We start from the raw sequence: 27,152 nt of genomic DNA, 5'->3' as shown, positions 1-27,152 counted from the left end.
CCATGTAGGTGAAGCTGGTATTTGCCAGCATGGCTGGCTGCTATGGGATACAAATTGGCCTCAAAGCTACTGCCTCTTCTCTCTAAACCTGAGCCATGGTCTCTACAGGGTCTCTACACCTGGTTGCTGTTGCTAAGCAAGGAGAGAACAAAGGGGAGAACAAAGAGGGGCAGCCCCACAGGCTCTGCCCTGCTATTTCATGCCCGATTCCTCCCCAGCCTGTGATGGGAGCACTTGGCCCTCACCCCTCCTTGTGCAAACAAACTTGGCTTTCCCCACTAGGGAGCATGCTGTTGGTTTGGCTGTGCTTGCAACCCACGAAATTCCCCAGCCAGCCTTTACCAGCATAGCTCAACAACAAAAACAACCCCCAAGCCCAAACACATTCCTTCTCCTTCTAAGCAGCTTCAGGCCCAGTGGATGCCACAGCTGATGCTGAGCAGGCTGCCTGTAACCAGACTCTTGAGCCAATTTGATTTCTGAGTTTCCTGTGCGACTATACAGACGGGATTCCATCATCACTGTATCAGCTGCAGTGCATCACTGACATGGGTGTTGCATCCATACTGCTCTGCTGATAGTCAGGAGACTCATCCAACAAACAGAAGGACAACATCAACATTTAGTGAAGAGTAAGCTCTCCTATCCATATAATGTTATTTGAATTGTCCCAGAAGTATAAAGTCTAAACCCTTCTCATCTTCTGAGCAGCAAGTGATTTAAGAATTGTTCTTCACTAGTGAGACAGATTTATTTCAGGTGTGACAATGTCCCTCTTCATGTGTCTACAAAGAACCACTTTTTAGATAAGTAAGGTCGCCTAGATGTTGGGGTCAGAGACACAGAAAATAGGCCCTTATCTGTGGTGCCTGGTTCTGACACCCAAGAGTGCTGAGTTTAGCCTAAAACCATGGAGACAGCTTTTAAAGCTAAGTTAAACTAATAATGTAAGTTAGAGTTTTCTTAAGTCACTGGGTGAGAAAGTTAGAGTTTAGGGTTTAAGCTACATTAGTGAATAAGAGACAACATGGAGGATTTAGGGTGTTGTCCCTTTCTCCTTCTTTCTTATTCTAAGGGTTTTTGGGTAATAATGAGATACTGGATAAAGAAATCGGCAGTGCAGCACACAGGTGTTGGGTCATTGGGTGGCTAAAATAAATAATTTACTTGGCACTTGATTGTTGGACAAATAGACACATAATAGACCTTGGAGAGATTCTTCATTCTCCATTTTGCACCTTGCTTCCTTAGTGTACATAGCTCTTTGTAAATATGTAATAACGATAAAAGAATAAACAACTGAGCCCGAACACAAGAAAACAAGTCTCTCTCTCTCTCTCTCTGTTGTCAGTCTCGGTCCTGGGGAACAGAACCAAGCCACCAATGTCACACCCCGACACCTGGAAGTTGCCTGAGACACCTGGGAAGAGGGTGTTCACTGACCTTCCTCGGCAGTATGCCACCTTTTTTCTTGGGCCACGTTGCATGTATTGCCTTCATCCAGTGTTTGCCATTGCTGCTGTCCTGCCTGGCATACACATAACTTTTAAGCCATCAGGATCTCTGTCGTGGTTTTAAACCAGTAACTAAATAAATTACTTATTTCTTGTTGTGAGATATGGATTAGAACAAGAGCAAAACAGGCTTAAAACTTAAAAGTAATAAAGAAAGTTTATTAACAAACTACAAGAATAAGAACACCAGAATAAACTTCCAGAAAACCCTTTTATCTCTCACTACTTGACTATTTCTTTGTACACATAATAACATAGAGACAAAAAACTTTAGAACTTTGATGGTCAAAAACAGTCCCAATTCTTGTTACAGTCTTTTCATCAGTCTTTGTAGAGAAACAGAAGTCTTTCTGCCAATCCATGGAGTTTTTCACGAGAAAACTATTTTTGTTATAGTTTTCTATTTCTCTAATGCCAGCTGCCCGGAAATCTGTCATCAGAGTTCACTCTTCCTATTTCACATTACTCTGAGGTGTGTATGGGCCATGAGTCTAGGGATGGCATTTTAAAGATGAGTTATTCAAAGGCAGAAGTCCTCTTCCTCTGTCTCTGTGAGCCTTCCTGGAAAACAGTTTTCTCTTTGCCCCCCAAGGCTTCAAAATCTTCACTCTACCCATTTCCAGCAACTCACAGTATCACAATTACTCTCTTTTTCTCAAAAGTCCACACTTTGAACACTCTATTCCTCCCAATACTCTAGTCATGAATTAAAGGAGTTTTTTTAAACTACTATTGTCTATCTCCATAGCTTTAACAGAAAGATATTTCAGCTGTAAAGCATCTCCTTATTCTCTCTTTCTTATTTAAAACTTAACTCTTTTCTTCACTGTTTTTGGTGGTTCTATGTCTTCTTCATGTTGATTGTCTCTCTTTTTCTGTCTTTCTAGGAAAAAAGAGTAATCTGTACGTTTATCCAGGTAGTAAAAGAATTAAAAGCTTTAAGAAAGCTGCAAGAGTTCATGGTGTCAGGTTTCAGTCCAGCAGCAGAAACTGAAAACTAAGCCCGGCTGACCGGCTCTGCTTCTCCTCCCCCCCCACCTCCCTGCGGCCTCGTCCGGCCTGGAGGGGGGGAAGGAGGCCAGGACAGACCTTGTTACCTTGTCAGAAGCCGGAAACCAAAGAGGGCAAGAGACCTCTGACTGTACATCTTAAAGGGGTGTTTACAAGTTGACTTCACTTTTTAATGGTCAGAACTGCTGTCAATTCTTAGAAATGCTTGATAATTAGTCAAGAGAAAGGACTCCCATCAGCCACCAACAGCCTCAACTTCCTTAGCTCTCAAAGCTCTCCTAAAAGTAAAGCTACCCCTTGACAATCTCCTACCTCAGTTTGTTAATAAACATTTATGATCCATTGAAATTGGCTCAGAAGTAAATGGTCAAGTTTCTTTTAAAAAAGGAACTTGCCTTGCTTCTGATGTTGTCTGGGTCACATTCTGAGAACCAGAATCAGAGATTTTAATCATATCCACCCCAGACCTATTATAGAATTTAGAAATATATTCTTAATATATATTTTTAATTCTTCTGTGACATTGATTTTCCCCTCGGTTGTTCATGACTGTAAAGAGAAAGTTTAGCGTGGCAAACGAGCTTCCTACATTTCACTTTACTGGCATGCTGTGACGCAGAATAAACGCTTTTACATTCTTAACCAGAGATCCCTAGGGTTGTTTGGAAAAGGTGTTCCTCCCATGAAGCTCCAACATGCAGATGACCAAGTTCACCACCTTACACAAAGCTCTGCGCACCTCCCCCTGCAGCAATTAACTCCTTCATCTGTCTGTAAATCAAAACTCTGATGGTCTGGCTCCTACCTTACAAGAAATACAAGGCCTCATAATCTACCGGCAGGCATGGCAGATTTCTTCTGCATTTCTCTACACAGGCATGGTTCTATTTTAAAGGAACTCAACTATTCATAACTACTGCAAGGAGCAGCAGTACAAAGTCTGGGCACCTTTACTGCAAATGACTAAGAAATTGCTTTTAGATTCATTCTAGCATTGCAGACATCTAAGGATAGAGCATCCTTGCCTGCAGGAGATGGAGATGGGAGCTGATAACCACGAGGCTCAAGTTTCAGTTGTAAAACTGATGTTTCCAGCAAGACTGTTGTCCTGGGGTGACTTCTTGCATCAAGTCTCTGCTGTGAAAACATCCTCCAGCTGATCAGTACCAGCTGGCATGGAGGGGGAAAGAGGAAGCACTACTTGTGGCAAAGCACCATAAAGCACAGATCTTACCTCAACTTTAGAAAGACTTCTCAGTGCTGGGATTAATGGTTAAACAGCTGGTAGGTCACCCTGGCAGGCTGAGCATACCCTCAGACCCTTATGGTAACATTCACTAATTGTAATTTATGATAAATCACAAGAGAAAAAAAATTATCTTTAAACTGAGTTTGTACCAAGCTCCCCATATCTTTTGCAAAGAGTGAGACGATACTTTGGAGTTATTACAATGTGTAGAATGAACTTTTATTTTCATTCATCCTTCATTAATACCATACAATTAGATAGCAATATTTGGAAAAAAAAAATAATCTTGAAATAATTTAAAACAGAAGGCACAGAAAACCAAACCCAACTATGCTGCTACAAGAGAAAGGGTAAAAAATTATTCAGGAAGCGAATTTATTCCGAAAAGTTTTATCGCTTAGATATTCTGATCAAAAGCTACAGCACACAGAAACAGAACTGCACAGTTTAAACTAACCCATGCTTTTATTACACTTAACATATAAAAGGGAAAAAAGATCTAAAAATATTTTTTTGCAGGATTTTGAATGAAAAGTGTGATTTTTAAAATAAAAAACACTAAATCTAGTACATATGTCAAAAACTTCCCTAAAGCCTACGCACTAAGATGTACTTCACAAAAAAGTCTGCATTAAGGGCAAAGCATACAGTTAAACACCATCTGGGGATGGGAGAAAACTGGTTCTTAAATCAGTTAGAGTATCAAATAAATTTGGTGTTTGCTTCAGAAACAAGGATTTTCACTACAGTAATATACTGGAAAGGACAATCTTTTGTATTATAATATTATGAAATCAAACCAATAATATACATTACAGAGAGGAATAAAACCATTCATATGATATTTTTAACCTTTTTTTCTTTTTTTTTTTTTTTTTTGCAAAAGAGTAACTTTATTTCTTTTGAAAACAAAGCTACTGGAATTAATGACATGCGATAATATGCCCTGATATTATACCAGCTAAGTTTGAAAACAAAGTTCATGCTTCACAATTGAAATATGCTGTGACTCTCAAATACATTCTCTGGTAATTAATAATACAATACAGAGGTCATTCATAAAATCAGTTCAGGTTGGGAACCTGGTTTATAAATGAAGCTCTTTTCAAATATTGAGAACACTGACAACACACAGGGTTAGCTCCAGGTCAGCACATTTCTTTCTGTGCTCCACCTGTCTTTTCTTAAACGAGTGGGTTCTTAGTGGCCTGTACACATGGAAAGGCAAAGTCTAGAAGTTACAGGTTGGTTTGTAAAAATACTAAATACAATCCAAGACGAACAGTGTTACTGACAACTTAATAGCAGGTGCTCTCTAAAGGAAAAAAAAAATAAAAAATCCTGAAATGCAAAAGCGATCTTTTCAGCATTTGATATCAAGGCATTTGCACATTTGTCAGGAGGTGACAGTAAGAGTGAACTTTGCAGCTTACTCTGCAGTTGGACTTGAAATCAAAGAGCTTTCCTTCTAGTCTGCTCACCTGTAAACCATAACATACGGTTTCTTAATAGCTTACTTTTTTCCCTGGAAATAATTCTCTCATTTAGAAAGTACAAGTCAGAGTTTTGTTTCCACACTTGAATAAAGAGAGCTGACAACTACAATAGAAACAGTAAAAATGATCTTCATAAAAATGTTCATCAAAATTCTTTGACATAGCAAAACATTCATTTGTAAAGTAAAGTCTAATACTGCAAGCCATTCACTCAAAGGCGACCTTGGGCACATGAATCCTTGCCAGCATTGCAACGGGAATTACTTCCATATTTCTTGTCATTATAGGGTACAAACTCTGTAATATATTAAAGTTTCCTAACAAAGAGTCCAATTATTGCACTTTATAAAAATTCTACTAGTATCAGGCTTTTGTCCTACTTTTCTATGAACATTGATGCTCTGCAAGAAAAATCTGGGGGACCAAGCAATTTCTGATAAGAAAGATGGAATACTTGAATCAGTCCAAAATGTGGAATCAAAAATGGAAAGGTTTACGAAATGAAGAGATGTAACCTTTGGAAACACGTTTTGGTTCATAGCAGCAGACAGATGTGTCGTTCTGGAACTGACACACGGTCTCTTTGCCGGGAAGAGTGGACACACGAATGTTACATTTATATATCACAATACAACTTGAGGACTTTGCAGAGAAACCCAAAGAACCCCTAAGTTCTTCTGCTGACCCTACAAGCCTAATGGGGAAAAGCTCAATGATAGCCATATTAGAGTGGGGGTTTCTCTGTGAGCTTGAGTATATTTGCATTTGTGTCAGCAACAGACATAGCAAACAGAAATAGCTATTTCAGGATGGCAAAACAGGTAGAGTAAGTCTGAGAGGCCTGTAAAAAAGGAAAATACAGCAGTTTTGGCCCTGTTTTTAACCAGCTGTATCAATAAGGAAAAAAAGATAGAGGAGATTTGTGCCAGCTATCTAGAGAAAGATGCTGCTTGAACCGAAGTGATTCACAACTCTATATGAGGCTTCCAGGCCAGCAAATCACGGTTAAAGTCACTTTGTTCCTCTGCTCCTTCAGCATGGGAACGAGTGCAGAATGACTCATTCCAACAGTGGATAGTCCATTTACAGCAACAATCATATCACCACACCTAAAAAACACAAGAAGAAAAAAGAACACATTAGGAGTCCTGCTCTGCAGTAATTAGTACACACCAACAAACAGCATGTCACTGCTGGCGTGGTAGGTTTGCATCAGGCTGGAAAGTGTCGCTAAAATTCCCAAAGCAGTTCAATTTGAAGTCTGTCCTACTACTGAAAGATGCCCCTGCTCATTGTAAGAGCGTTGGACTAGATAACTTTTAAAAAGGTCCCTTCCAACATCCAGGTATTCTAGGATTAATCCAAAACTCATCTGGGAAATTCTCAAATCACTCTATTTCAATTCTAGTATCAAGATAGTTCTGCATTAAGAGCTGACCTGTACAGAAACATGAGAAGAGACGTTTGGAAAGACCTAATGGAGTCAAGAGAAGATGAGATAGCATGTGCATGACAGAAGCATTTCTGTTTGTTTGTGTGGATTATAACACATTTATACCAAACATGCTTTTACTGTGGGAGGTGTAAGTAAAGATACTTATGGTTACCAACCAACCACATTCCAACTAAGAACCTTGTTTTCAGTGGCTTACGATTTTATCAAATATAACCATTTGGCTTGAAATCTCCCTCAGCAGATGGTTCAATTGCAGCATCTCTGCATTTTGAAATTGGTAACAAATTTGTGAGGGTGCCATTTCCTGGCCCTGAGAAAATTTACCTTGAAGGGTTAAGTTCTGGTTTTTAAAACCTTAAGGGAAACTACAAAAACGCACCTAATTTCATTGTGTATTGAGCATATTCTTTCTCTAGACAACTCTGCAACTTGAGTGTGTGTCATTCCCCAAAGTAGTCAAATGTGACTTGGAGATCAAACAGGACTCTTCCTGAAACTGATCCACTCCAGTATTGATGTCACCAAAGTGGGGGCAAAAAGATGCTCTCCCAAGCTTTCCTTAGGGAAGAGCAGAGGAGGCAAAATGTGCACTCAAAAGTCCTTCTCTGCCTGAACCAAGGAACCCCATCACCCAAACCAAAGTGCTGCAATTCACTGAATGACATCTCACTCCCACAGCCTTTCCAAGGAAGCAATTTTGCCTTCTATAAAAACACACCAGACAGATCATGTAAGCAGAAAACTGTCTGAACTACTGAACTGTGAAGTTATTTACTCCCTTCCTCTCCAGCCCAACATTTAGATAATTTAAACAAAACAGAACAGGTTTAGAAGAGACCTGCCCCACAGTAACTCAAGGTACAGGTTCTAAGGGGCTCTCCCTTGCTGGTGGCCCATTTTTAAGTCTGTATTTTCAGTGGAACAGTACATTTGAAAAGAGAGTACTATGTCACATTATCACACAAGAGTGTATTTTCCATATGTTACAAGGAGGTAAATTTGACCATGATGATTCTTCCACTCTTCTTAGGAATGATGCTTGAATTTCCATTTGTGTGAAGACTTCTAGTTGTTAAGTCCCCAACCCGAAATTATTTAATTTGAGTTGAACTGAGATCTTTAATTTAATCCAAACTGTTCCACAGTTGAAAAAAAAAAAAAAGTAATTTTGTGTTCAGCCAAGTTATTTTTTCATTTATTTATTTAATCACTGAACTGAAAAATCAATTACTGTCAAGGCTCTAGGCATAAGTACATTCTTTTCTTAAGTCACTTTGTATGAAAATCTGCATGTAAAAATCATGCCACTAAACTTCAAGTTGCATATTCTTGACTGCCACCTTCACAAAAAATCAAGTTTATGAACAAGAGCACCCTTAATGGGAATATTTTAAGTCCTAGTTCTGAACTAATCCTACGTGAGGCTAGTATGTATATCTGGATACTAAACCTGGGGGCTGCATCCAAATGTAACATTCAAGTAAAATCATATGATCTTTAAGGTCAGAAGGGACCTCAGGAGGTCTACAGCCCAACCTTCTACTGCAAGCAAGGTCAGTTGTAAGCTCTGACCAGGACTCTCAGGGCTTTACCCAGAAGTCTCAGAAACCTCCAAGGGCAGAGACCATGCAACTTACACTACTGTGTGACCATCCTCATAGGGAAATGGTTTCTCCTCACAACCAGTCACAAGCTCTTTTGTTCTATTTGTGCCTGTTGTCACTCATCCTTTCACCCTGCACCACTGAAAAGCCTGGCTCTGTTTCCTCAATAATGTCCAGGTAAGTACTGGAAGGGGCTGCTAGCTCCCCCTGAAGCCTTCTCCTTGTGGGGCAAGTGCTCCATCTCCACCGTCTCAGGGGCTTCTGCTGAACTTCCTTCATTTATCAGTGACTTTCCTGCCTACTAATGACAAGGTAATGCCATGGGGACTTGGTTCCCTAACAAGCTTTTTCAGAAATCTTTATTATCTACTTTCTTGCCCTTCTATTAAAGCAGCAGCACCCATCTTCACTATCAATTTCCAGCAGTGGCTTTAGAAGGCTATGTGAAAGCATAAAGCAGTTTTTCCCACTTTGCAGAAGTTCTAACTTTTAGCTATTCTAGAGGAAGACAAAAACTAGCTAGTTCTACACACATACAGTGCACATTGTCTCTTGGCCTGAAGTGGAGTTCAACAGGGAGACAGCAGGTGACATCACCAGCACAGCTGGGGAAGGGTACAGGAGATGGAATCACCTCTGAGATGCCCCTTCCCCAGCAGGAACACCCTGTTATTGGTCTGCATGCCACTCATCAGGGAGGCAAAGGACTACAGGGCTGCATGAGCCAGCAGCACAAGATGCTACAGTATATTTCCTTAAGCAATTAGTTGCACATAACTATTTTAAAGCGGTTCATTAACTGTTGATGTTACTGCTATTATTATTATTTCTCCCATTGTTACTTTGGCTTACTTTAATCTTCCATCAAAGTAGGCAGGAGTTCCAAGAACAATGGTTTTAATGAAGAAAGGCTGGTTTGTGTGGTTCTCCTCGTAGCCACCAACGATGCTGAAGCCCCAGCTCCCTAAATTGCTCCGCCGCAGCACCACGTCATGGCAGCTGTGCAGGCAGCTGTGGAACGGAAGCACAGGATACCAAGAGAAAAGGTCATGTACAGTTTTACAGTAGGCACAACAGCTGCTATCTCATCATTACCACTGCGCTAAGTGTGGAAAAGAAGGGGAGGAATGGTGATTAGACCTCTGTTCCCAGAGTAATTTTGCAATATTCAAGCCAATTACCAAAAATCCCCCATGATCTTGAGACAGAAAAGTGTTTTAACAAAAGTAATGCAGTGGTAGAGTAATTACTTAAATACAGTTAACTCTGCAAACTGACAGTAGTAGAACTGCATTTTAGGGATTTCACAGGTGGCAACAATGTGGGTGGAAAATCAATACCTGATGTGTTCAGTTTGCAAGTCAAAAATGCAGAGCATTTGTCTTCCACCCCAGCTAGTTTAAGCTTTTTCTACTTTAAGTAAAAATTAAAAATCCATGCACAATCTTCATTACCTCTGTACTGATTCATCACCAGTAATGAAAATATAAATGACTAACCATTTTATTACACAGAATGTAAATAATTCAGATAACACTCTACTGCTATATGTTATCAGCCCTAGTGAAAATTAATTCTTGTGAGTGAAGTTGGCAATGATTGTAATTTAAAAAACAAACAGACATAGAAATTAGCTATTCAGGAAAAAGATGCCAAGTTCTTTACCGTTGTTTGACAGTGCTTTAAAGCACAATGCATAACGTAGTATTAGGAGCCATACAGAGGCATCTGTAGCATGAAAGAAATAAACCACTAGGTGAGAAATAAATTGCTGCTAAAGGATGAAAAGGAAGTGTATTTACCAAAACTGGGAGCCACTTATTGAGATTACTTGTTAATACTTTAACAGAAGACGAATTAATTGGCAGTTAAACTCAAAAAGTGAAACCTCTGGAGGGCCAATGCATGGTTGTTTTATCTGCAGCTGCTTTCTGCTCCCAGTCTGTTTGGTTTGTGTTGTGGTTTTACACTGGAAGTACAGACCTGGTAAATCCATCAGAGGTAAAGGAATTAACCTGCATGCCCTGACTGAAGTTAACAACTCTACTAGCTGCAGTTGGAGCTCTTCTTGATAACAAGTGATGCCAGAATGAGATTATAGCTGCGGCCTCAAGAGAGTGAGGAGTACAAATGATGTCAAGCAGATTGCAGATTAGTTAAGGGGAGGGAGCTTGCTGCAAACCTCTAAGAGTTTTTGTGCTTGGCAGAGATGGTAGCAAATTCTTGAAAAAAAACAATGCGAGCCTATAGTTACACGGCTACGGTCTTGGCACAGGACAGGTCAGGAGTCTGTCAGAATAGCCAGAATCTGATGTAATATTCTGAAGTTAAGTATTTGGCCTCATGAACTTAGGTAGCAGATTAGCAAAGAGACAGATGGATATATACTTTGTGGTTTTATTGGCAATTGCTCTGGTATTAGATATTCTATAGAAAGCTACAGTACAATAAAGCAATAAAAAAGATGAATTGTGCCTGAACAGAAGACTCCACATGGGTAGTTACTATGGTTTGTGAAGGGATAAATCCAGTCTATTCATCTTCGAGTTTCCTAAGGAAACATTGCTCCTGTTCACAGCCCACTTCCTAACCACACTGCCAACTGAATACAGCTCAGATGGCCAGGCAGAAATAAGGGCAGATGTGCTGCAACTAAGGAGGTCTCTGCTTCTTTATGTCTCTTGAAGGAATTAGCTTAAAACAGCTAAGTAAGTACTTAATCGATTAATTCTGTACCTTGGAAGTCCCAGCCACATGACCCAGGACGGTGACCAGCTGGCATCGTATTCATTTTCACTGATGGTACTCAATTGTTCTTCATTAACCTGGGGCTGCTCTTCTACAATCTGGACTTCCAGGGCTTTCAGGGCAACTACTGAAGAGGCAGCACTAGCCTTCAGCATGGCCACGGCCTCGCTGTGACTCAGGTTGGTCAGATCAATGCCGTTGATGTTCAGCAGGACATCACCTGTTCCAAACAACGAGGGAGAGCACATCAGTCTGACAGTCCTGCCCACCCACAGCACCTCCCATGCCAGGGCTTCATTCCATACTGGAGTCTTTGGACCTGAGACAGTCTGAACTAACAGACTAATAGCTCTGAAGCCTTTATATTGTCAGCTTGAAACTTCAATGTATTGAGCTTGTATCAAGTTGGATCAGTGTAATTTATTTCCACATTAACACACCAAACACCGTGACTCTTATGTATACTGCCCTGAAAAATCTGAAATACAAATTACTTAAGTACCTCACCAGCTTGGCTGCAACTGCTACTGCAGATGCCATAACACAACTGTTTCCAGATGTGGATCTTGGGTTCACCCTAGCTTTAAAAGTGAAGGAAGAATGATGGCAGGAACAATGCAGGCACCTCAAAGTAGCCAATTATTGTAGACAGGTGAGGTTCCACAGAGTGTTTTAATGCATCTGATTTTACTAACTTGTTACTTGGGAGAAGAAAATGGAATTCAAGAACTACTGGGAAGTTTCACACAAAACTCAGTTAATTCAAAGAAAGAAATGGAGCATCTCTACAAAGATAATCTGGAAAGAGTCAAAGACAGAAAAAGATTTCCACAATTTTAGTTTTATGTTTTTTAAAAGCCCCAGGATGAAAACAAGAATGTTATTAACTATCCAGTGGCAAACTCCTTTTTCACACAATGTCTCATCAATGAAAGCCAGAAAAACCAGAGCAACAGTGCAAACACCTGGGTCACATTTGGTATGAGACTCAGTTTTCAAAAGGTTTTTCCTCCCAGTAGTTTCTGTGGCTATTTAATGTTAAACAATGAAAGTACAATAGTGATTCTTCTATCAAGTATGTTTTTCATAGTAGTACAGAAAAAGAAAGCATACCTGCTGGTGTGTGGGTGTAAATCTCCCTTTCTCAGCATAGAAGGATGCTCCCACACTGTTCTTTTAAATGTACAATCTGTGAAGTTTTTTCCTAAATTTCTTTCCTGAAACATTCTGTAATTCTGTGAACTGTGAATCACAGAGATCCCATAGGCAGTCTCTGATTCACATATGACATAATATGTTTTAATCATCAAATGCTTTGCTATCAATTATGCAGGACTGCCTTCACCTATGCTGAGCCTAACCTCCACCACCTCTTTCCCTTTTACAAAGCCAAGGAACAAGGACAGGTGTTGCAGCACCCCTGAAGACCAGCAAACTCTTGCTGTCCCAGAGGATAAGAAAGCTTTTGGGAACCAGGGTTAACACTGATGTAGCTTTTGGGGAAAATTTTGTGTGGGTGAGCTGTGACCTGTCATCAGAGCTTCTCTACTGTTCAGATATTATACTGGGGAGCAGAGATTCCTTGGACAGAGATGTGGTACAACCCACTAAAACACAAAAACAGGATGTGTCTGCATCACAGCGACCATCAGCTCAGGGGATTACCATCAGCTTTAAAGAATTTAACCATACATTTCCTGATCTTATCCATTTCCCCTGCTATCATGCTGTAAACATCCCCTTCCCATAAAAGGTGAAAGTGCAACACTAAATACTGTATTTCCATTATTAAATCATGAAGAAAAACATCCATAAGCTTTTCCCTACATCTGTGAGAAGACTTTTTGACATTCTGACTCGAGAATGCAGTGATCAAAAAGCAACCAGAGGTAGCCACGCCACCAGGGAAGCCAAACCCCACCTCGTTTAATCCTGCCGTCTCTTGCCAAACACCCGTGAGGCTGCACACTTGTCACAAAGATGGGCAGTTCACCACTTTTGCTGCCTCTGCCTCCTGCCACTGTCATTCCCAGAGATTCATGTGGCTCTTTTTTCACAGTAATGTGCTTTTCTTGGCATGTAACACACTGGGAGAGATCCTGTTTAATAAGGATAAGTAACATTGTTAAAACTAAGGAAAAAAACAAGCAACCCAAAACCGAAAACCAGAACAAAACCAACTAAATACACCCCAAAGCCACACTTTGACACTTTAATGGAACAGTTTAAAAGGACTAAGTAGCAGAAGCCAGCTTTGGCTGGATTTCTTCTAGGTCAGATCCCTGCTCCCTCAAAAAAAACCCCAAATCACCAACAAAAACCCTATGGGTATGGATATTTAAACATAGATAGAAAGCTTATAAAGGCCCATCTTGAAATCTTACCCTAGTTTTTCTTAACATCTTACACTGGAAGAGGCTAAATTTTAGGACTGCACTACAAAACTATATGGTCAAAAGTCTGGAGACAAACCAGATACAAATCTCTTGATGTCTTCACAAACATCAGCATTACTTCATTTGTCAGTAGCATATGCTTCAGAACTACAAAGAAGCTCCTAAGACATGAAAACATGTTTTCATGATGACAGTAAGGGACCCTTTAAAGTCCTTATGCATCATGTTCTCTTTTGCAGCTGGTATGTAGAACCTCCCAGAGCACAAACTAAGGCCAATTGATGCTAATGGCTTGTAATGGGTACCTTGGGTAGTCTCCCTAATGATTATAATGAAGACTCAAGCTTGAAACAAGAAGAGATCCTATATTAAATTTTCCAGCAAGCGAATGATGAAGTTCAGCCTGTATTTAGTTCAGCCCAATAAAAAAAGAACTAAATCTAAATCAAAGTAAATTTTATTTGCTGAAGCCTTTCCCTCAGGCTATTAAGTAAAAGATTCAAACCACTGCACATACACCTGTGATAGCATCTTAAATTGACAGAATACTTGCAAGGAATCCAAAATAATGAAAGTAATAACCTGAGATATTCTTCAAAGTATATATGTGTATATATTCTCCTGCCTTCTCTTGGAAAATAACAACATTGTCTTCATTGACCTCCAATACCTTGTGCTTCTTCTGACTGGCTCTCCTCCTCACATAATCATGGAATCACATTAATCATGGAAGTAGCTATATGTAAACACACCATAGCTTATAAAGACAATTAATTTCTAAGGCTTCAGGCTTCAGGACTGGCTGCTGCCACACAATCATATAAACATATTTTAAGCCACAAAGCTTCAAAGCCAACTACATGTTAATGAGAGAAAGATAAATGATACAAAACATTAGAAATGTCCACTTGCTGTTACATGGGACTTCCAATTTTAAAAGAGCCCACACATAGCATTGATCCATGAGGGAAATCCACTTATCAAACTTTGGATCAGCTTTGTAACTGTGGTAAGAGCATAGCTCATGCTGGCATGTGCAAACTTGCTCCAAGCTCTGACATCAACAAACTAATTGTGCGGGTACGGCCCAGTGCTGCGGCGAGTACCCACGGCCATGGTATTCAGGAGCCTCACCTTTGCCCATCAGGAGGAAAACAACCTTCCTAGAGACTCATTTGTTCTTCTCTGAAATGATCCCCACTTTTAAAAGAAAACACTATCAATGCATGTAAGTTATCCCAACAGAAGTATACTAAATAGTAAAGCAAATAGAGTTGACAGGTGGAAAAGTGGATTTGTTGACATGGTCAACCTAATTATTTCACAAAGTCAACTTCTTAAGAGTGAGGATTTGTATTTTTCTAATTAGAAAAACATCTCAAGCACAAGCTCTATTTTTACAGGTCTTCCAAATAATTTGATACTAGCTTCATGAAAGTCCCTTCATTTTTCCTTCCTCTCCCTTCTGGAGATCCTGCAGTACTCAGCAGCCTTGCAGCCAGGACTGCTGACTCACTAAGGAGATGACACATCCCTCCAACATGGACTTTATGTGCTGGATGGTGGGCACCACACCTCTTTCCTGGCTGCAGCCAGCACAACAGCAACAAAAACTGTAACAGTCTTGAATGACAGCCCTTCCATGCAGGAGTACCAGCCACTGTCTTAGACAAGGTCTAACAACTACAGCTGCATGAGCTCACAGAACTTGCTTCTTTCACTGTAGTCAGCAAATCCAAAAACATACTGAAAACTTGTTGTGTATCTTTTGCTCCTACTCCAGACATTATGCAGGACTTGAGTACCTAGAAGTCATCACCACTTTTTTATTAATTAGTTAAAAATAAAAAAATAATCCTTCCTTCCAGCTTCGCCTTGCTACACACACCACCACATAAGTAAACCAGTGTTTTTTTCTTTCAGAAGAAGCACCAACCTTATGTGAGCTAGGTCTGCTGTGGAACAGCTGCTGGGACTGGTGCTGGTGTGAGTTGCTGTTGTGAGTCCCGGTGTCTCGGATAATGCTGACTGTCTGTGACTTCAGGGGTCTAGAGATGATCAAGTTCACTCTCTCCCCGCTTGCCTGTTGAATACATTAGGTCATCAAAAGTCATCAAGTTTGACAGGATATTGATTATTAGAAAGGGAGAAAAACATAAGACTGTGAAACAAGACAACAGCAGACCTTGTTTTCCAATTCCTTTTTAGACTGCACACTCCCTTACTTGCTTCTTTTTGCAATTACGCCCAGAATGGAGAGGAAATTAACATTCCCCCTTCACCTCTGATGTTACCTTTACATCAGCTAAAAATCCTTCGTCAAAAGGACCATTTTTCACTTTGTGTTTCAAAGCTTGAAACATTAAAATTCATCCCATTCCATTTGCAGCCTCTGTGAACTCCAGCAACACAAAGCAATAAATGGAAGAAATGCCTATGTGATAGCTCCAAGATCTGCAGCTTTTGACCAGAAGCTCTGAACATCTCTGGTACTTCTCAAAGATACTTGCAAGAAAGATGTTACACATGAGCATACCATCATATTCTGGATTTTGGGGAATACTAGGAGACCCAGTTATCAGATGTTAATAAAGCATCGACTCTTTTTATTGCTGCAAAGCCACACCTCAAAAGGTAAAAGTTGCCGAATGCTAAATTCCAACCACTGTATACAAAGATTGGGAAACTGAAATTACAATTCCGAAGATGACTATTTTAATTTCACTGCAAGAACTCTTAAAATTATTCCTGAAACAAGTATTCACTACTCATTTGTATCAGAGTTCTCTGTGTGGTGCTTTAAGCAAAGATGACTGCACTAGACTGCAGAAACATACTAATGGTATAATCCAGCTTTCCTAAAAACAGAGCCATTTTCACCAACACCCCATCAGCAGGAAGTAGCAAAGTGCTACATCTGTTTCCTTACGGGCTGGGAGAAAGGCACGGAGTAAAGGTTTTCCTGTGGGGGCATAGAAGGGTCATATGCCACACTGCAACAAGCTTTGGGTAATATTCGTGTCCAAAACATAACCAGACACTGGAAACAGCCCTTTTCTGAACACTCAGAAAATGAGTTGTACCATGCAGAACTCATGGAAAACGTCTATTTGACTTCCCAGCTGCTACCTGCTGACTCTAACATCTGACAAATTACTTCCTTGTTTTAACTCAACTCCATGCACAGGCAAATCAATAAAAATCAAAGTCCACTTCTATAGAGTTTACTGAAAGATTAAAATACAATACATACATAAAATAATAATCATCATCCTTTTTTTCTCTTTGCTGCTAAGCATTAGGCTACAATAGGCTACTCTCCTTGCTCACATGAGCCGTCTTCTAAGCTTTAGGCTGCATTCCAGGGAAGACTAATGTATTTTTCACTTCTGAGGAGGTGAAGTTCATCTGGTAGGTGCCAAAGCAGATCCTGTTCTTCACTATTATTTTCAGAACATAAATCACTGTAAGTTACATTGACACAGGCTTTTCGGCCTCACACAAGCTGTTCAGTCTGGGAACAGACTCTAGAAATAAAGCTGAGCTAAGGGCTCAGGTAGGGAAAGCAAATTACCTGTATAACCTGAGCAGCAAGCTCCGGTGTGCCGTGCTTCAAGTCGTGTCCATTGATGGCCAGCACGCGGTCATTACTGCAGAGCCTGCCGTCCTGAGCAGCCAAACCCCCTTCCAAGAGGTCGAGAATAAAAACCCCCGGCTCATCCGTTCTGCGCACCAGCTTGATGCCGAGCTGCTCGCTGGAGTCACGCTTGTGCAGCGTCACCTGGAAGCTGTCCTCCCGCCCGGAGCCCGGCGTGTCTGTGTGGTTGTGCGTGCGGCTGCCGAAGCGCCGCTCCCGCAGCACCGTCAGGTGCAGCACCGAGCACGGCTGCGACAGCACGGCTCGAGCGTGGTTGTGGGACACGTTGCTTATGTCAAAGCTATTGACCTGCGAAACAACAGCAAAAGAAGTCACAATGATGTTTTCATATGTTTAGTTAAGTCCTTTCCAAAGTAAATTCCTTCGCTGCAAAACCAGCCTTGGAGCAACCTATGCAACTGATCTTACTAGGCTTCCTCTCTTGTCCTTCCATTCTTTCTTGCAAATTCACATTGGGTTTTCAGTCTACAAACCTATTTTCAGGTTGGAAAAGATCCTCAACATTATCAAGCACAGGTGTTAACCCAGCACTGCCAACTCCACCACTAAACCATGTCTCCAAGTTCCACATCTACACGTCTTTTAAACAGCTCCAGGGATGGTGACTCCACCACTTTCCTGGGCAGCCTGTTCCAGTGCTTAACAACCCTTTTGTGAAGAATCTTTTCCTAATATCCAATCTAAGCTTCCCCTAGGCACTACTTCGTGTTTTCCCACAAAGGTGACAACATGTCCCCAAAAATGAACATCCTCTGCCATCACAGGCCAAGGTTTTTGTCCTCTTGGTCTATACTTGTCTTCCTTAGATCTCTACATTGTTTGTTCTCCAGGAGAAGAACATGGCATGTGCTTTCAAGGTCAAGCCCAGCATCACTTGAAATTGCAAAATAATAGCTATAGAAAGAATGCATCCAAATCTCTGAAGCAAGCTTGTGTCTTACAATATGCAGCACTTTAATTATGTGAAAAAATTAAAAAACTCAAGTCAAGAATAATGAAATTGGTTCATTAATACAGTAGAAAAAAGGTAGTTGTACTAATTGTCAAGTCTTGGCACGAACTTAGATTTTCTACAGATTTCAACTAGGCCAGAGTTTCAGACTTATAACCTGTATCACCCAAAATTCAGTTGTAAATTAAAAACAGATTATACTTTCTCTACCTAGAACTAAAAATTGCTTGTTATATGGCCCATATATATGATACAAAGATCAGTAATCTTCAGTCATTTCTTGCAACTGTAAAAATAAGAACTGAGTGTACAATGAAATTTGGCAGAAAAGAGGAGTATGAAAAAATGCAGCACAAAAGCTGTGTTTGCCTTGTTTTGTAACAAAGCATCGAAAGTTAACATCAGAATCTCATCCTTGGCCTTGGTGGAGAAATCTCTGCCCCACGATTTCAGCAGATAGAAATTAACACCAAATGGTCTATACTGATTGATGTGCCTTACCTAAGCCTTTTAATACTCCCCATTGTAACCTAAGCAAACATGCAGCTTCTCACCATCTAACAGCAATATTAAAATGAAAAAAATATACAAAATAATTCATGTACAAAAGCTGCCACATTTACACCACACATCTGAACTGAGGGGATCCCAGAAGTCTCTGCTGAACCATTTGGCTGTGGTGGCTTCCGATAGTGAAGGAGGACTGCACACTCCCTGAGACACCTCCAGCCCAAAACCCAGCACAAAGCCACTGCTCCTGGCAGCACCATGAGCTCAGACAGAACCATGCTGGTGTCCTGCTCTGCTACTGCCCTGGGACAGGCTGTAACCTTGTGCGGAGGGAAAAGAGGCACAGCTAGGAGAAATAACATTTAGAGCTGCCTCCCACAAAAACCACTAGGACCTATCCATCAGAGCCCTTAAATTAAATCCATTTTTATTTTTAACTATAGCTAGCTAAAGTAAATACATAAAGTATGGGAGCACTCAAGGGGCACAGAAGAATATATGCAATAAAATGTTATTCTTCTTTCTATAAGGCAGTTTAAAATTTCAGAATAAAACAGCCTTAGCACTTCTTGGGGAAAGAGATTCTCATTAGGACATGCTTCACATGAATTACAGTCACAGTCCAGCACAAAAAAGAGACAATTTGTAGAGCACTTTGAAAATGTTAGGCTCCTATCTGTACCTTGCAGACAACACAAGCTTTTATGTAGCTGCTACTAAATGCTGTTCCCACAGCTCTTAAAAGGGTAATACTTCTTGTTTGACTGGGCAAGAAAATGCTGAGTTTCATCTCACAGTCCTTTCTGGTTCTTTCTTTTAGACCTTTACAGCTCATAAAAGCCCTGGAAGACATTTTCAGAAACATCCAACCAAAGTCTGCATGCTGAGCTGCACCTAAGTTCACCTAATTATAGATGGCAGAGATTGAACCTTATCATTTTAATACAACAGCTCAGCATCTGCACAGGTAAATTCAAAGAAATAAAGATATTCTACCTCCCCCCAAAATTTAGGTTTTACCATCTGTACCTCTCCCTTGGCATGAGAGAAGGACTCGCATGGACACCCACTTAGCATCTGACAGCCCCACTGCCAGGCTGTTGATAGGGAAGACTCACTGCAGCTAGTAAATTCCTGTTTACAGTCAATTCACAGCCATTTATGGCTTTGGAAACTGTAACTGACACCTGCCCAAACAGCAGGATTTTCCAAAGCTTCACTGGAACTCAAGCTCCCTATTCTGTCAAACAGTAGAGCCCTTAGTATAAAAATAAATGAGGCAGCATTCAATCAGTGTCTGCAATTACTTGTTAAAAAGGCAACATCTTGGAAACCTCTTGGGTTGTTTTCTTGGCCAGCCACTATGCTTACACTCCAAGAGAGGAAAAAGGCACATTTCTCAAAAGGGACTTTATTTTCTGAAGTGCAAACTAATTTTATTCCAAGGGTAACTACTGTATTTATGCTACTTCTATTGGCTTGATTTCAAAACAGTGAAGTGAAGAAGGCTTACAACTACATTTGTACTGATCTTAGGCTGCCAGATCAAAAGCAAACATTCTTACTGAAGTAACTTTGAATTGACAATAATGTATTTGTTTCAGGTGGAATGATTAAAAATAGAAATTGGATGACTGTTCTGTTTATGTAGCACTCAGTTACTGCCATTCTTAAGTGTTGTATAAACAACCCCTTCCCATAATGTAAAAGCTAAAATTTCAAAATTAATAGAATTTGATCTTTTTATACTGCCTGTGGCTAATTACTTAAAACCAAAACAAAAATACACAGTCAAAACCAACTTACATTTTGTTTATTTTTTTTTTCTTTAAATACTTAGAGCACCTTGCTTCAAATCCTTCCATTGAAACCTATCATTGAGTCTTTTATACATACTGAAAGATGCTGGTCAACTGCCTCAGCTTTTGGAAGGCACCAGTGAAGCCAGATTAAAATAACAGTTTAGATGAAACCAGCCTTGCAATCCACAAATTGCTTTTTACATAGGATAAGTTACGCCAACTTGCCAGCCAGAAATAACCTTGGGCTCCTTTGGAATGCATGCATAAAGTTGAAATAAGGACCAAGTCCCACAACATTTAAAAACAGAAAAATAAACTTGTATTTTAAATGTTGACAACAGATGCTAGGGAGGAGAGCTAATTCCAGTGACTGGTCCGACAAACAACACAAAGCATGATAGCCAAAAGTGTTGGAACAACAGGCTCTGCTCTGAATATTAATTTGCTTTCCAACTGATAATTGCAAAGCTAACATTGACACAGCATAGTCTGACAAGGAAAATCTTCCATCTCATTTTAACAACAATTCTGCAAGGAGTGAATAGAAAGCAAGCAGACAGAATATGTAATTAGGTTCCATACTTGAAGTATTTGGTCTCCAGCAAGAAGTCTTCCATCTCTGGCAATGATCCCATCTCGATAAACCTCTTGAATGACAATGTTGATCAAAGGTGTTTCATTGCCACCCACTATGCTAATTCCTAATTCAATATAAGGATTGGACCGATGAATTTCAATAGTAGTGATCTCTCCTTCAGGCAAGGTAGGTGGCTGTTGATTTGCTGCCAATTATTTTTAAAAAGAAAGACAATTAATATATTTTCTACCTCATTCACTTCCAATAAAATAAATCACCAAAAGATAATGTAGACAGGCCACAAAGCAGCAATTTCACAAAAAACTAAACCAGTGTAAATGGATCCGTTCTACTACTTGTTGAAACCCCTAGCTTGTTAGAAAGGAACTGAAGACTTAGTAGCATCCATGCTTCCTGAAATGAGGTAATTTGGATTGGAACAGGATATTCTAAACCCTTTGGATTCCATCCATTATAATAAATTTCATATTTTTTTTGCACTTGGTGATGATGATAAAAATGTATTTTACAAATTCTTTGTCTTGCAACTGCATGAGGAGCTGCTATTGAGTTACTTGGTCAACTGAAGCCCATTTCTGAAGCAAACATGGAGAGGAAAAAGGAGATTGCTAAAGGATCGCAAATATAGAGGAGCAGAAAGGGGATGGGACCATCTTCCTCTGTGGTAAGGCTCAGCAATTCCTCTCTAAAATCCCAGATGCTAAAGGTGTTACTGCTCATTCGGTGCAGATGGGTGCAGGAGTACCTCAGCTGCTTTTTTGCTTGAGCAGGACAGCACTCTGTGTGAGAAGGCTGCTGCTCCAGCTGGGGAGAAATGGTGAAGAGGGAAAAACAAATCTCATCTTAGGAAACAACTTTCGGAATTTTAGAGGAACTACACTCCTTCCATCTCACTTGTAAGGCCAGTCCCACTAACAGATTAACATGAACTACTGCACCATGACACAATAAATGATGATACAGCACCACAGTAGCTGGCATACACTCTGAGATATTTCTTTCCTTCCTGTGACTTTATCTCAGTTGTAAACTTACACACAATCAAAACCCACTAATATTTCTCCAGAAACTGCAAAGGAAAAGAGCCAAAGATGAAGATGCACATTCACAGTTGGTAAGAGACAAGCTCTGACACCACAAATGTTTCCACATCTGATAAAAGAGACTTGAGAAGATAAGTGATGACATACTGTCTGTTACTGTGTTCTCCTCAAAAGGCGGATTGTCGATGCCGGGCTCGTCTGCCCAGGCGGGCAGGGCGGGCGAGGTAAAGCTCGGCTCAGCTGGCACTATTCCCTGATCAGCGTCCGGAGATAAACTGCCGGGCTGCTCTGGCCCGCCAAGACCACTCTCACCCTCTGCTTCAGCTTGTAGCTTGCTCGTTTTCCTTCTCTCCAAAGCAACTCTCCGATGAGAAGCTCCAGGACACCTGTAAAGACAACAGTGATATCATGCTTCAAGCCTGCAGCCCTGTTTGTAGCCCAAAACACTCAAATATTTCATCAAGTTAAATCAGTCAAACCAAAGCCACAGCTTTAAACACAGCATAAAAAAATATAAAACACACTGAATTTTAAGGCCAAAATATGTTTTAGTGGACAAAATCCCAATATTGCTTTCTTCACAAAACTTCTACTAGGTAGTATTGTGGCCTCGAACTCAATGTGCTGTAACAACTTCTGAATGTGGACTTACTCTGTTACTACAGAATGGTTTGGGTTGGAAAGGGCCTTAAAGTTTATCATCTAGTTCCAACCCTTCTGCCATGGACAGGGACACCTTCCACTAGAAGGTGGATTTAGTACATTTCAGTTTCTGGAAGATAACCTTCTGGAAAAATTAAACAGGATTATAAAAAAAAAATCCATGTAAGAGAAGCCCTGTTCCAAGACACAACTGGAGACTCACTGAAGTGATCACCTTTCACCTTAGTAAGCCGAAAGAACTAAGCATCCTGTTTTCCTGGGCTCATTCAAAGGAGGAAAGAGATGAAAATTTTATCTATATTGCAATCTAAGTGTTAAAATAGTGAAAGAAAATTCTGCTTCTCTAGCAGTCTGTATGAGACGTCTAGCAAAAGTAACAGCTCTGCTCATCATCGTCTCTTGGGCCAATAGAAGGTGTTCTCATGTCCCTCCTGTCTCCTGTTTTTTCCTTCTGACTTCACATGGCAGGTGTAATTTTTGTTCCCCTTATGCAACAATGCTCCTTCAGCATTTGATGCTTTTCACTACAAACTTAGCTTTGTAAGTTTCCATTACTCTTAATGCAGGTTTTTTTTTTTTTTGCTTATATTTAACAGCCTACAATAGCTTATTGCAAAAAAGGGCTGTCAGATGCAAATTTATAGAAAGCCTTCATTTATCAAATCATCTTGCACTTTCATGCATGTAATTAGATGTGGACATCAATCTCACATCTGCCTCTGTGACAGTTTTGCCAGTGTCTGATAAATCACTTCTTACAGTATTTGATGCCCTTAAAGCTCCTGCTTCTGAAGCTGCTGACCACCTAAAAATGCTCATACTGTAGCAGTCAAAAAAAAGGAACCATATTCTTAAAAGGATTCAGTGTTTGGGAACTTGGCAGATCTTCGTAACAAAAAAAGAAATTATTTATTCTTGCAAGAGAAGAAATGTGTTAACAGAGCAAAAGACAGCAGAAGCCTAATGACATCCTAACTTATTAAAGCAGAATGTTTTGAGAATCATGATTCTGTTCTGACATTCCGTAAAAGGGATTTAGTAATTATATGGTTAGATTATTTCAGCATGGATTTTGAAGATAACCTGCTAACAAAGTTTTCAGATCCAAAAAATGTTGTTAAAGCTTCTGTGACCCCCAGACATGTTATACATACATAACATTATATATATATATATATACACACATACCTGAAGATACCTTTATTTTCTTTTAATTATATACATAGAATGATAGAGTCATTGTGGTTGGAAGGGATCTTAGAGATCATCTAGTTTAAACCCCCCCTGCCACAGGCAGGAAGCATCTTCTATCTACTAGACCAGGCTTCTCAGAGCCCCATCCTGCCTGGCCTTGAACACTTTTAGTGATGGGGCATCTGCAGCTTTTCTAAGAAATACTTCCACCCTCACAATACAGAAATTCATCCTATTATTTAACCTAAATTTACCCTTTTTCAGTTTAAAGCCATTCCCCTTAACCTACCTAGCACTACATGCCCTTACAAAAAATCCCTCTCCAGATCCCTTGTATCCCTTTTAGGTACTGAAAGGTGCTATAAGGCCTCCCCAGAGATTTGTGTTCTCTGTGTTTAAAAAAGTAGAGAAAGGTAACCCAAATATTCTGTAAAAGATGCATAAAAACATATGTTGGAGACAGTTCATATTATGACATGATGCATTTCAGCAATAATTCCTTGGGGCTTTTCCCAAAACAACTGCTGGTAATTTTGTTCTTCCAAGTTAAGAAAGTGTAAGCAGAAATAAAGAAAATGATTTGAAAGGTTTTGCTTTGTGAAAATGTTTCTCTTATTTTAACGATAGAACACAACCCTATTTCTTGGCTTTGCCCAGACAAAAAAACCACTGGTATAGTGGGAGTGATTGGCCAATATATCTGTGTGGTGGCTGGAGACACAATTACAAGTGAAAATCAGCAGGAAATTTCTATCATTGACCATTTCACAATGCAAACCTCAAAACAACAGTCCCAAGAGACCAAGAAATGGAAAGATGCTGTCACTTCCCTCAGTATTTTTAACATACTTTAACTTGATGGGTTAGCCTCATTGCTCCCTCAAATCTTAACATTGGCAACAGGGAAAAAAAAAAAAAGGAACAATCTTCAACCTCACTCACTTCTGCAGCAACACAGCAAGGGGTAAATGCTTTTGCAGAGAAAAACTTTTGTCTGCTGGGAGCTCTGACAGACATGCTCTCCCACACTGATTCACAAGAATTTAGGACAAAACCATACCAAGCTGCATGTCCTTGCTGTCCCTGAACTGCTGTGCTACAGAACCGGTGATTTCTCAGCAAAGAGGTACATAAACAGTTCAAAACCAACACTTGTCAGAGAACCACGCTTCTGAATCCCTCTGAGCCTGACAGCACAGTCCAGCCTTAGTGGACTATTTCTGTGAGCCAAACACTTTCTTAGATACCTCCTACAAACCACTGTACTGCTGTTGACTCAGACTCAGCCATCTCACAAGGCCTGCGGAGCCCAAAGGACCTGCTTGAGGTGGCAAAGCACACCTTAGAGTTTTGGGGTTTTTGTAAGCTGTGTCAAACCAGGACAGCATAAAACTCATCCCTGGAAGTGTCCTATTTCTGTCAAAGCCTCCAAAACCACAGCCAGGTCCTCCACCCTCCTTCACAGAGCACATTCTCCCATCATTACCTGGCAGCTGATGAAAGTCATCACACAAAATAGAAATAAGATTTGAGGTTTATTTTGGCCAATGATATTTAATTATCATTTCAAAAGCTAGTACAAGAAATGTAAACAGGGTCCTGAGTACACCTACTCAGTTCAGTGGAATCCCTTTCATGCAGCACTGTATGAGGCAAAAAAGGGCAAAACTCCACAGATTCTTCCCCAAATTAACCAGTAATTGTTAAAGACTCTGAATTTCAGTCCAGTACAGTGCAACTGCATCGCCAAGAAGGTAGCAGTCTAGTGGAGACATTAATTCACGTCCCGTTCCTAGGTCTTTAAACACAGCCACCTACCAAGCAGCAAAGCCCTGTCTTGGTATTCAAGCACAGCTATGTGGAGATTTTTTTCTTTCCACTTGCAACAAAAAAAGATTTTCGTTGGCAGTAAGAATGTATTATTCACAAACAGCAAAAGCATACAGCAATTGTAACAATTAAGCACCAATAAATCTCTAGAGATGCACACTTTCACTAATACCAAGTATCTGGGATAAAGAGCATTTTGGTCTAAACCTTGTAACAAGTTACGTACATAGATGGGCACCTCATGATCAAAACAAGCTTTGAAGACTGGATTCCTTTACTCATAAAAACACTCTCATAAAACAACTTGTATAAATAAGGGTTGAATTCAAACTTTGAGAAATGGTATTTCATACCTAAATACAAAGCCAGAGAGTATCTTGTCTAGGAGCAAGAACAAAGGCAGGACTGCTTTAAGAATTTTTAGAAATTCTTTAATTTCTTTCATGAATCAGGACACTCACGAGTATGATTCCAACTCAAACTATTCTATGATAGTAAAACTACCCAGCTAAAGCAACCAAGTGATGTTAATGGGAAGACTGAAGGGCAGTTATTCTAGAGAAGCAGAATTAGCTTCTGCTTATATTCAATTTCTTCCTCTACCCTCTTCAGCACCTGCTTCTGCTCACTTCTGGAAGGTGACAAAGCATAGCTTTTACCTTCAATTTCTCTTAATTCATATCAGACAAAGAAGAAAAATTAGTCTTTTTGTTTGGTGGGTTTTTGTTGTATTTTTTTTACAGCCAAGTCTGCTGGATTTCTCATTTAAAAGCTGACTTCTTGGAACACTATCAGCAATCCCTCTTCACTGGTAAAAAGAGCTTTCATACAAAATTAAGATGTAGTTTACAGAGTATTTCTGTGGAATAACAGTAGGAGCTTGAAAAGCACATTTGCTCACTGACTACTGAAAAGAAAGAATTCATTGTAACCTACGCCATCAGCTTCTGCCCAGTCTAGTGGTTTGATAAAAGCAAACACACTAAATAACCTCCAAGCAGTTGCACTAAATCATTTTCCAAGCAGGAGCTGTGTTTAAGCAAAGACTGCAAAGAAGCAGACCAAGTGCCTTTGCTATTGCTCATAAAACTTTGCAAGCAAAGTGACCTTAAGCAGTAATTCTGGCAAGATTTACAGCTGCAATTCAAAGTAAAACCTGGTCCTGCTTTGGAAAGTTGAATATCTGGGTCTTAGTTTTTCTCTTTTGACAGGAGAAAAAAATAAAGCAAAAAAATAAGGAAGTGGGGAAAATGAGGCACCAGCAATTATCTAGGTTTGGGAATCAGAGAAGACTAAGGAAAAATAAAACAAGAGTGATTTTGTTAAGGTGAGAAGGAGTCAAGTGGCTTCAGAGAAGAGAACAACCACCAATTGTGTACCTTTCCAGCAATGGGTAGAGTCCATAGGGAATGTAAAAACTATGACTCT

At 40.0% G+C, this 27,152-nt stretch overlaps 1 protein-coding gene across 5 annotated transcripts in view; it reads right to left on the bottom strand.

Annotated features, from left to right (window-relative positions):
- Window positions 1-1,652: 1,652 nt before the first annotated feature.
- The window catches only part of LNX2 (ligand of numb-protein X 2), a 61,940-nt gene continuing 36,440 nt past the window's right edge, over window positions 1,653-27,152 (bottom strand). For all 5 annotated transcript variants that reach the window (XM_005516282.3, XM_014251884.2, XM_014251892.2 and 2 more), the window contains 8 exons: window positions 22,185-22,423; window positions 20,979-21,178; window positions 17,049-17,420; window positions 15,411-15,557; window positions 13,000-13,177; window positions 11,067-11,298; window positions 9,183-9,341; window positions 1,653-6,379 (listed from right to left, as the gene is read on the bottom strand). In XM_005516282.3, the coding sequence (XP_005516339.1) occupies window positions 6,244-6,379; window positions 9,183-9,341; window positions 11,067-11,298; window positions 13,000-13,177; window positions 15,411-15,557; window positions 17,049-17,420; window positions 20,979-21,178; window positions 22,185-22,423 (1,663 nt within the window). In that variant the 3' untranslated portion in view covers window positions 1,653-6,243. The remainder of the gene's footprint in view (window positions 6,380-9,182; window positions 9,342-11,066; window positions 11,299-12,999; window positions 13,178-15,410; window positions 15,558-17,048; window positions 17,421-20,978; window positions 21,179-22,184; window positions 22,424-27,152) is intronic.

This window comes from Pseudopodoces humilis, chromosome 2, assembly GCF_049639895.1.
Source record: "Pseudopodoces humilis isolate 2021_Gansu_Grassland_sample_001 chromosome 2, ASM4963989v1, whole genome shotgun sequence".
Lineage (NCBI taxonomy): Eukaryota > Metazoa > Chordata > Aves > Passeriformes > Paridae > Pseudopodoces > Pseudopodoces humilis.
Note: the sequence above shows the minus strand (reverse complement) of the source record. Positions and strands in the feature narration are given on the sequence as shown.